This window comes from Mangifera indica, chromosome 9 (assembly GCF_011075055.1).
Source record: "Mangifera indica cultivar Alphonso chromosome 9, CATAS_Mindica_2.1, whole genome shotgun sequence".
Classification (NCBI taxonomy): Eukaryota; Viridiplantae; Streptophyta; class Magnoliopsida; order Sapindales; family Anacardiaceae; genus Mangifera; species Mangifera indica.
Window position 1 is genome coordinate 10,401,836 of NC_058145.1, and position 12,341 is coordinate 10,414,176.

At 32.8% G+C, this 12,341-nt stretch overlaps 1 protein-coding gene across 1 annotated transcript; it reads right to left on the bottom strand.

Moving 5' to 3' along the window:
- Positions 1-3,873: 3,873 nt before the first annotated feature.
- On the bottom strand, positions 3,874-5,560 carry LOC123226220 (UDP-glycosyltransferase 92A1-like). The gene has a single exon (XM_044650755.1). The coding sequence runs from the start codon at positions 5,521-5,523 to the stop codon at positions 4,039-4,041; it is 1,485 nt and encodes a 494-aa protein (XP_044506690.1). The 5' UTR covers positions 5,524-5,560; the 3' UTR covers positions 3,874-4,038.
- Positions 5,561-12,341: the final 6,781 nt, after the last annotated feature.

Here is a 12,341-nt window from a genome sequence, read left to right on the forward strand (position 1 = left end):
TAAGGTATTTTGAAATCTCACACACAAACCTGTTAATTTTTAAAAACTCAAATATCTACTTATCACTTTACTTTCGTTATAATTTTTTGTTATGGTTAAGAGTAAAATCATTATTTTATCAGTAATATTAAAAAATATATTTTTTTTTTTTATTTTTTTCTAAATTTTGAAAACTGACAATTTTACTTTATTTTCAAAACCTTTTCAATTTTGAAAATTAACTTTATATTTGTTTCATACAAACATAACAACAACATAATTAGTATTAAGTTATACCTAAATTGATCTTACTGATAACATATTTTGAATATAATTAAATAAAAATGAAAGATAATTGAAGTGAAAGGAAAAGTTGAAAGAAAAATTATATTATTGAAATAAAGAATTGAGAGATGAGTAAGAGTTGATGTAAAACGGATTATCAAATTACAAAAGGAGAGGGTATTTATAAGCATTATTTACCACCCTATAAGCCCAAAAATTTGACTCTTTTATAAATGCATTCACACTTGAAGTCATAAAATGATGCTTAACTAATAAATAAGATGCCCAATTTTCTTTCATTTTAACAGGTGGAAAGATATTATTTCATAATAGGTACCTTTTTATCGGACTAATTAATTATTTTCTTGTTCGCCTTTTGGCATTTTCTAAATATACTCTCTTAATTATTAAAAAAAAATTACTTGTGACTATTGAGTGTAAGTTAAACATATCTTCAATTCACCCCAACCCAAAACTTCTAAAAGATGTATCTATCAAATAATAAAATTATGTGTATCTACTTTTTTTAAATAATTAGATATATATTTTATATGTGTTATCATATGATTAAATAATTTTGAATTAAAAATAAAATAACATTCAATCATGTGATAATACATATAAATATATATTTATTTATATATTTAAAATTAATACCATAATATTGCTCATTATCACATACCACAGTGTATTATTTCCTTTAGGCCAAAGGACTATTTCCCACCCAAAGTATGCGCATTTTTTAAGCTTCCCCCCGTTAACTTTGAAAATCTCATTTAACCATGCGCTATTAAAATTAACTGGGTCCGTTAATTATATCATTTTCTCTTCCTAAACCCTAAAAACTAATAATTTCACTCCTAAGAGAGTCGTAGGAAGGAGACCGCGTCAGAGAGGAAAAGGCATCCCTTGCAGGTCATCGGAGAGGAAGAAACGACGTCGGAAAATTGAATCTAAAAAATTGAAAACCTTAGGGGGGAAAATGTTGTTTTCTAAAACTTGGGTTGGGGAAAATTATTAGTTTTTAGGGTTTAGGGAGGAAAATTGTAATGCCCTTAGGTATGTTCCAGGGGTATTTATGTCTTTTGACTTTATTTAGAGATATTTCTCATTTTAAGTACATATATTTGTTTTACATGTATATGTGTGTTTATATATGTATATATATATGTATATGTATATATATATGTATATATATATATATATATATATATATATATATATATATATATACCTAAAGAAAAAGAAAAAAAAAAAAAAAAGGAAAAAGACAAAGAGAAAAAGAGAAAGAGATAAGGCTTTATAGAGAAGACTTTTCATCATTTTCGTCCATATTCCAGCAGCCTCCAGCAGCCACCATTCTTCATGTTTTCCTTTGCTTTCTTGAAGAAAAAGGAAGGATTTGAAGGAGTTGGAAGATAAGAAAAGAAAAAAAAAAAAAAAAAGCACCTTGGAAGCTTTGGTAACCAAAGATCTCCTTCCTTTCCCTTTCATCTATGTTTATATGCATGTTATGTAAATGTGTTAGTGTGTTTTGGTATTAATTTAAAGTGATCTTGGTGATAAAGAAAACAAAACAAGGAGAAGGAAGCCAACTTACAAAGATTTGGCTTAAAACAAGGTAAGAGAATCATCTTTGATATGTTGCATGTTTTAGGCTTTTGATTCCTTAGATCTATGTTATAAATGATGATTTTGAAGTTGAGAGATGTGGTTTTGTCATTTGGGATGTCTATGTGTATGATCTTGTGCATGGCAGAAAGTTGCATAATATTTACAGTTTTTGCCACTGAGTTCGTCCCATGTTTTGGCTGCCTTATATATGGAATTATGAGTGCTATTATATCTTGTTGGAAAGCTCTTTGAATCCTCTTTCCAATGATATATATCTTGTATGAATTAGAGATCATTTGGATTGTTAAAGATTGTATAAACCGAAAGGACTGTTTTACTAAATAAACAGAGGAGGCAGTTTTGTCACTGAGTTTATCTCACGTTTTGACTGCCTTATATATGGAATTATGAGTGCTATTATATCTTGTTGGAAAGCTCTTTGAATCCTCTTTCCAATGATATATAGCTTGTATGAATTAGAGATCATTTGGATTGTTAAAGATTGTATAAACCGAAAGGACTGTTTTACTAAATAAACAGAGGAGACAGTTTTGTCACTGAGTTTATCTCACGTTTTGACTGTCTTATCTATAGAATTATGAGTGCTATTATATCTTGTTGGAAAGATTTTTTAATTATCTTTTCAGTGATATATAGCTTGTATGAATTGGGGATCATGTGAATTGTTAAATATTGCATGAAACACAAGGACTGCTTTATCAAATAAACAGGGGAGGCAGTTTTTGCCACTGAATTTATCTGTTGTTTTGACTGCCTGCTTGAATGAATTATGAGTGCTATTATAGCTTGTTAGAAAGCTATTTGAATCCTATTTTCAACGATATATAGCTTGTATGAATTAGGAACCGTTTGGACTGTGAAATTGTATGAAAAAGAAGGCTGCCCTGTCAAATGAACAGGGCTGTAAACAGTATTTCACAGTTTGGAAAGGAAAAAAAGAAAGAAAAGAAAGAAAAGAAAGAAAAGAAAGGAAAGGAAAAGAAAAGAAAGGAAAGGAAAAAAAAAAGAAAAGAAAAAAAAGTAAGAAAAGGTTGGGACTCAAGATTCAAGGGTCGTCTTAAGAGTAATATCTGGTGAGTTATGAATAAATTTAGATGGAAGCGAAATTAGTAAGATATAAGACTCGCATGCATGCTATAAACTATGAGGGGGCACTTTACACTACACCGCCCGTAGTAGGGCACGTCCGCAGTAGGACACGTCCGTAGTAAGACATAGACCCCTAGTAGGGTCCGCTCGCAGCAGAGCTCAATTCAGATTCAGAAATAGTGTAGTGAAAGAAAAAAGAGCTTGAGCTTAGAAAAGTGCCAAATCCCTATAGTTAGCTTCCAGAAAGTATTAAATAGACACCAGATGGGACAAAGTATGACCCAAATAGTAAAGAGTGAATTAAATTACCCTCTCAATCTCTTATAGAGGTTAGGATGTGAGGTTGAGTCTCAAAAGTGAGTTAGAACAGGAAAAAAAGGATAGTTTACTTAATTTTTCCCCTTACTGAGTGTTTTTATCACTCACTCCCTTTTCTTTCCTGATTGCAGGTACAGGTGATCGAGGTAGCTACGAGGCAGGGCCAGGTCAGCGTAGGTAGATCCGGCTGGGGCAGGTTATCTCTGGTTCCTATTACATGCATACAGTGGCATGTTCTTATCGACTTTTGACGTTTTGATATTATGGTACGGTTACATATGATTACTCCCTGTTTTCAGATACTTTATATGAGTATATACATCTTTTGTTCGCTTCTAGATTTTCAGTTTTCTTGAAATACTTCCTAAACACTTTTAAAGATGCGTTTATTTTAAAGTATTTTAAAAAAAGAAAAAAAAATAGACGCTATGAATATTAATTCGTAACATTTCTCCTTCGATGGGTAGTACTTCTAGGGAGGGATGTTACAAAAATTAAATCAAATTTAAGCTTATTTTTAATATTACAGACAATATGATGATTTTACCCTTGAAACTATTAGTTTTAACCATCCATAGGTGGGATTTTCAAAATTAACGGGGGGAATTTTATGAAAATAGCATACCTTGGGTGGGAAATAGTCCTTTGGCCTTTCCTTTATTCAATTTTTTAAAAAATATCACAACACAAATTACTAAAATTATGAATCTAATTTTTCAACAGACTCAAACCTCATTGTTGAATTTCCCCTTTGCTTTTACCCCTGAGCTTCAAATCCAATGCAGCATTTAAGAACTGATCCATGGCTTCAATAGCAGACCCTTTAGAATTTTCCTCATCTTTGATTGCATTGTTGATTATCTCCTTAACTTCCAGTGTTTTCTCTCTCATTTCCGTTCCTTTCTCACTTTCATTCATCACCAACTCAATTTTTGCCACTATATCTTCATGAAAAACCTCACAACTCTTCCCTCTAGCAACCTCCACACAAACTCCAATCATGTCTTCCAACAATTTTACATTATAAAACTGCTCTGCTGCCATCGGCCACCCAATCATCGGCACACCATGGCTCAGTGATTCAAGCACAGAGTTCCATCCACAATGACTCAAAAATGCTGATACAGATTTATGACATAAAATCTCCACCTGGGGTGCCCATTTTTGCACTAAGAGCCCACGTCCTGAGCCTCTGATTCTTTCTTCGAATCCTTCAGGCAACCACTCATTTGCTCTAAATTCAGAGTTTATGTCAAACCCTAATGGTGGCCTAACAGCCCATATGAAATTCTTCCCACTAGCCTCTAAAGCCATTGCCAATTGCATCATTTGTGATGGAGCAATTGTGTTCTGTGAACCAAATGAAACATAGAGAACTGAGCACTCAGGTTTCTTATCAAGCCAATTTTTACACTCCTCTTCGGAGATTCCAAAATCTCTTTTGCTTTGGGCTTGGCTTCCAGGAGTCAAAAGGAGGGGGCCAACTGACCAAACCTGTCGACCAAACTTTCTCCTAAAATACGTAAGTCCAAGCTTGTCAATCCCCTCTACCGTGTTGAACAATATTCCATCAGCTTTACTCCATTGAGAAAGCGCCTTTCTCATAAAGCTTGAAAGTGAATCACTACCATCCGCATATCTCAAAACATCTGTCATTTGAGTAACATGAAATCTAGGAGCTTCAGGAAAATCCGGCAATACAAACTCTTCAGAATCTGTATTCCGATGAGGTAAGTTTAGCCACAGGGAGTAGTAACAAGCATAGCCAAAACCACCACCGGAAATAAATATAGCATGAAAGACACCAAACTCTTGTGCTATCTCTTCACACCATCCTAAGAACAAGTCTGAGATGATACAAACTGGTATTTGTCCATTTTGCTGATGGATAATATTAGAGATAAGTTTCCTGAAATCGGGTTTCAATGACAAAGAAGCCTGAAAGAAATTAAGAATTAGATGATAAGGAAGAGAATTCATGTTTTCGGAATTAGGAGGGAGGCCATAATCTGAGCTATTAAAAGGGAGTTCGAGGAGATGAATGGAGGAGTTAGAAGGGATGGATGATCTGAGTTTTTTGATATTTAAAGGTGTGTTAACAAAAGCTATGGTGTATTTGTTTGTTTTCTCTATCCGAAGGGCTAAAGCTAGGAAAGGGTTTATATGGCCCTGTGCCATGAAAGGAAACATTACTATCATCTCTTTTGTTTGCGACATAGTTGAGTTGAAGATCAAAGTGGATAAACTGATGGATGAGAGGCGTATAATAAGCTTAATGAACGACTGTGAAGCCCGAGCAGAGGATAAAGTGGCGCTTTTGGTGGGCTGTGCTTAAAATCTAAATTATTGGTTTTCACATAATGGTCCGGCTCGCTCAAATTGTTCTAGTCGGGCCGATCTTGATGTGGCCAGCTGGGCTTACATATCATATCGGGTTAAGGATTTTTACCATGCTAACCTGACAACAATTCAAAATTTGGGGCATGACAACAATTTTTTCAATTGTCTCAATCTCAATTGTTCGTAATCAATTTTTGATTTTCTAATTTTTAGAATATTATCTATTATTATTTCTATTTCATTCATATATAAAATGAATATAAAATTAAACGAATTTGATCCATTCGGTCATTTTGATTAAACACCTTTGTCTTTGTTTGTAGATGAAAAATTTGAGAGTTAATAGTAAACAAGTATAGAACCCTCAACGTTAAAAAAAGAAAACAAAAATCAATAATATGAAATCATGTTGATCAGACTGAAGAAACAATAGTGATAAATTAGTTCGAAGGGTATTGTGCAAGCACTGTAATAGACATTTGACTTGTGCAAGTTCGAGAGCTACCAAACATCTTTGTCGACATATAATAGAGCATTATAAAAAAATTCCTCAAAACTTAAGAGAGCAACAACAAATTGTCTTCAATAGATCAATATCAATGTGTATATCTTCTTCAAGTAATCTAGTTGCACCCGATTTTGTCACGAGAGAAATGCCTAATTTCACATACAATCATTAGGTTATGTGCAACTACATAGTAAGATACTTTATCACTTCTAACCAACATTTTTTTTAGGGAAATTATAATAAAAGGCCAAAATTAAAGGGGTTTAAGCGAAATTGTCTAAAACAATCAGGTTAAAAGAAAAATGTCCAACTTTTGTGAAATGACCAAACTGTCCCTATATATAAACAAGGAAAATTTTCATATTTCCCACGGTAAACTTCCATGGTTCACTGTGCAAATCCAAAGAAAAATCGTGCTCTTTCCACTATCCCACGGTCAAACAGATTTTCGACGATTTTCGTGTTTTTCGACGACCGAAAATGGTAAAGAAGGTTAGTATATCTTTCATAATCTTGTTTGAATCAAGTTATTATTCATATTATTGAGATTTGAGTGAGATTTTGCAGTTTGAAACTTTAGGGTTTCGATTTTGAACAATGCTTAAAATGTTTTGATTCTTGGTTGTTTTCGTTGAATTTGTTGAGGGGTTTTTTTGTTATAGCCTATGTAGATTTGATTTGTGTTGAAATTGAAGGCCGAAATGACGAATTTTTGGCCGAAAAATGCGTCCGAAGTAATCGGCAGTCCGACCATGGGAACAGTGTACCCCACAGTCATGACGAATACTCCCATGGCCAGGAGACATTGACCGTAGGTTAAGGGGTTACGTAGTTTTTTTAAAACATTAGGGAGCTAGCCGTCAGAGATTAGTCCACGACTGGCGTTTCTGAAATTTGCCATGTGACAGTCGGCTACTGTCGTGAATACCTTGGGTTAGGGGAAAAATTTACTTTTTTGAAACTGTAGGAGCGCTAATAGATTCGAAAATTACTGAGAAGGCAAGGGATAAATATTAGACTTGTTTGCAATAAAAATTTTCTTAATGGCTAAATTGATATTTTTCACATCCAGGGTTTCTCAACGTATAGTTTTCGAATTTTATATCCATTTTTTCTGTTTTAGGGTATTTTAATATGTAATTTTTTAATTTGAAATTCGATTTTTCTATTTTTGTGTCTTTTGGATACATTTTACGTTGTAATGACGTAATTTCACTAAATATTTCAGTTTTCTCGTTTATAGGATATATCGACTCGTGTTTTTGAATTCAGTTTCGTTTTTCTAAATTTCGCCGTTTTATGATATATCGACTCGTATTTTTCAGATTTTCGAACTATTTTTTTAAATTACTGACATTCTTACGTATTTCAACTGATAGAGTTCGAATTTCAATTATGTTTTTTATGGGATTTCAATGTATAGAATTCGAATTTCATTTTCGTTTTTTCAAATTTCGCCGTTTTATGATATATCGATTCGTATTTTCTAAATTTCTAAACGATTTTTCGATTGTTGTTATTCTAGGGTATTTCAACGTTTAGAATTCGAATTTCAATTCTGTTTTTTTAAATTTCACCGTTTTAGGATATATCTACTTGTAATTTGAGGATTTTCGAATGATTTTTCGATTATTGACATTTTAAGATATTTCAAAGTATAGAATTCGAATTTCAGTTCCGTTTTTTCGATTTTTATCCTTTCAGGGTATATCGATTCATATTTTAATATTTTCGATTGATTTTTCGATTGTTAACATTCTATGGTATTTCAACGTATAGAATTCGAATTTTATTTCTATTTTTGACAGATTTCACCATTTTAGGATATATCGACTTATGCTTTCCAGATTTTCGAATGATTTTTTTATTGTTGACACTCTAGGGTATTTCAACGTTCAGAATTTGAATTTCAGTTTCATTTTTTGATATGCGCTCTTTCAGGATATATCAACTCGTATTTCTCAGATTTTCAAACGATTTTTTTATTATTGGCCTTTTAAGGTATTTCAACGTTTAGAGTTCGAATTTCAATTTTATTTTTTCGATTTGTGCTCTTTCAGGATATATCGACTCGTATTTTTCAGATTTTCAAACGATTTTTTTATAATTGATCTTTTAGGGTATTTCAACGTTTAGAGTTCAAATTTTAGTTTCGTTTTTTCGAATTTTAGCGTTTTAGGATATATCGACTCTTATTTTGAAGATTTCCGAATGATTTTTTGATTATTAACATTTTAAGGTATTTCAAAATATAGAATTCGAATTTCAGTTTCATTTTTTCAATTTTCATCCTTTTTTGATATAACATTTCATTTTTCAGATTTTCAACTGATTTTTTATTGTTAACATTCTATGGTATATCAACGTTTAGAATTCGAATTTTATTTTCGTTTTTTCGAATTTCACCATTTTAGGATATATCGATTCGTATTTTCCAGATTTTTGAATGATTTTTCGTTTATTGACATTCTAGGGTATTTCAACTTTTAGAATTCGAATTTTAGTTTCATTTTTCTGGTTTATGCTCTTTTAGAATATATTGACTCATAATTTTTAAGATTTCTGAACGATTTTTTGATTATTGACATTCTAGGGCATTTCAACGTATAAAATTTGAATTTCAGTTCCGTTTTTTTATTTTCACCTTTTTAAGATACTGAAATCTTATTTTTTAAATTTTGTCATTTCCTTTTTGATTGTTTTCTATTTTTTATCTTTCTATGTTTTTTTCCTTACTACATTTGTTTACATATTTGCTTTTTATGAATGTCTTACGAATTTTTGAAATTTTTACAGGATATTTCTCGCAAAAGAAAACATGTTGAAGGCGAGCTGCGAATCCCCGATGAGTCTAGACACTTCTTGACAGATGTGATATGTCGTGCACAGCGCACTGCATTATCTAAGATCACTTCTACACTGACCCTGGATCAGCTATGACTATTTGAGAGGACATGTTTCGGGCATCTCTTTTGTTTACCCGAAACCAAATTATCCAAGATATTGGTTCATGCATTTCTCCTATGATAGCTACATCGGCCCTCTACCAAAGACGAGTTTTGATTTAGGGTTAGCGGGGTTCATGTGAGATTTAGCCCGTTTGAGTTTGCTCTAATGACAGGCCTTTCGTTTAGTCGACGCACTGATATTTCTTCATATATTTCTTGCTCCTCCAGACATAGGATCAGGGATACGTACTTTCGAGGTTGTCCGAAGGTGTAGTATCATGATATGAGTGTGTTTTCTTGTTGAGGCCATGGGGGATGATGATATTAACGTCATCAATATGGCCTTGCTATATATTCTTCACATGGTTTTCTTAAGGAATGATCGACGAAAGAAGGTGTTTACAGAATACTTACAGTTAATTGATCATCTGGACAGGTTTAATTCCTACCCCCGGGGCGTTGTCATATGGCAGATGACGTACGAATCTATGTCACAGGCGAGTGACAGAGTGTGTTCTGGATAGATGCCTAAATGCTTAAATACGACATCTACAGATTTCCTTTCGCATTTCAGGTAAATTTTAATTTATTGATTATATATATTAATTGGCAAAAATATGAATTGATTTATTTAAATCGTAAATGATTATATTGTAGTATTGGATATATGAGACACATGACACCTTGTACGATTGGGTTGACCTTTATGATATATATACGTCCCCACGGATGTTTAGGTGATGTACGAGGGACATCCCTGGTTGGAGTCATATAGGCACTATTTACACTGGTGAATCAGTATATACTCATTAATTAATAAGTCGATTAATTCATTGAATGTTGTAATTATTTTGACTTGTATATTTTCGTCATTAGGATGATGTCACATTCTCGTTTCGTCTGTCACTGATGGAGGAGGGTTTACCATTGTATGCTGACATTCGCGAGTACACCAGTTTACCGGATACTAATTCCTCCTCATCATCTTTGGTTCCTCTCGCGACAGGAGATGGGGCTTCCCCAACCTCAGGACATTCAGATATACCCGTCGAGACTTTTGAGACACATGAGGAGCCTATTCAGCCTCCTATTATGGAGCAACCTCTATGTCCCCCTAGAGTTCAGAGCCCACTGACCACCGATCATCCTGGAGTGAAAAACCGTACTACCTATCATGTCACCGAGGAGTGTCTCCCATCCATACCCCTTAGTATTTCCATATTAGATGCTACATTGGCGTACTGGGATGCTATGATTTTGCGTGAGATTTCGAGTTTTTGCAACAATATGTCTTCACAGATGACTCGATTACGGGATGATATGGCTCGATTACAGGATCGTATGACTCGTTTGGAGGACATCGTCACTCTGATAACGCCATTAATTGTTATTATTTTGATTTCTAATTCTCTTATGTTGTGTGGAAATTTAATTTAATCTAATGGAATTACTCATCTTTTTACATTTAGGAAGCTTTGAGCATTTTTGGAGTAAGTTGGGCCAAAAAGATGAAAAATTGGAGCAGACTTGTTAATTTGAAAATTCTGTGATACTGACTAGACGTGGGCACGTGAAATGACAATAGCAGAATTCAAAAATTAAATCTGGACGTCCAGATCAACTACAAAGGTCCACAAAATATCAATATTAGCTTCCTAGAAAAGGGATAATTACTAGCTGGAAAAGAGGATTAATTGAGATAGATAAGGAAGGATATACATTAAAATATATATCTTTTCCTTTCTTTTTGGGAAGATATGTATTACTTTTACTTGGTTAGATTAGGAGAGTAGGATTGACTTTTATTTTCCAGATTTTTAGTAGTAAGATAATATATATATTTTTATTTTTATTTTTATTTTGCTAGAAGGATCGACCATTGTAATTGGAGGATTAAAGAGCAAAATATGGTTTACAGTGGCTGAATAATTTCTCTTGGCTAAAGGGATCTGAAACCATGGAACTACAATGATTGTGAGATTTATTTTTGTTCTTTAATGCATCTTTTTAATTATTTGAGTATTGATTATCTTTCTGAATTATTTTTCATGATTATGTTGATTGATTTCTAAGGTGCGCAATTAGTTTATCAATTAATATAATCTACTGCTAATTTAGGTGTTAAATCCGTAATTGTTCAATCCATCTAATCGAAGTGGCAACTAGGATTATCGTTTGTTGTGTCAGAAATTGTAAATCCTAAAAAAATAATCAATTGGATTAAATGCAACGTCATACGTTTGTGTTGTCTTGCTTCGTTGGTCTTTCTAATTCGTAATGCTATTATTTAATTAAATTTGAGATCGTATCCGAATTATTAATCAATAAGGGTTAATTAGAATACATGTTTTTGGTTAACTAATCGTAAGGAAGGACATGTAAATTTAATACCATAACAAATATTTGAATAATTAATTTGATATTTTTGGTTTCGATGATCAATCGTAGTTCCAATGGTGGATGTGACAGTAGACCAAGATTTGTTTAATTGATTAATTATTTTAAATTATTTCACTGAATTTTGATTTATTAATTTTAATTAGAATTTGCATTCAATTCAAACGCCCCCCCTTTATTTTCTTGTTTCGATTTATTTGTGACGACATACTAATCAAAGCTCTTCGAGGGAACGATCCCTACTTTCCTTTACTGCATTTTTATTGCAGGAATTTAGGATTTAATTTGGATGTCAACGATAGCATGTACCACACGCGTACATGTCCAGCCCCCGTCGTTCAGGTTGTAAAACCACTTCTAATTTATTACTTATAAAAATTGTATTTCGTTATTATTCTAACAACTATAATTATATTCGTACAGGAGAGGGATGACGATATCAGGACGACCTCTCCCATTGATACTGTAATATCATCCCATCAACCACATGAGGTTCGTATGTAATTTCAAAATTATATTTAATGTTAAATGTTGTTATTATATTATAATATTGTTATCAATAAAACTATGTATACCTATTTTTGGTACACAATTTATGTATACAGATGAGGTGTTATCATGTGATTGGATGTTTCTTTATACATGTTTTAAAATCACCTAATTACATGATGACACATCACTGTGTACATGAATTGTGTACCAAAAATAGATACACATAGCATTGCTCTATTGTTATATATGAAATGTCACTGATTAAGTTATTATTACTATTTCCTTAGGGTAGTCACTAGGAGGGGGCACCAGTTGGCCCTTTTATTGCATCACTTGTCTGAGCTGAGGTA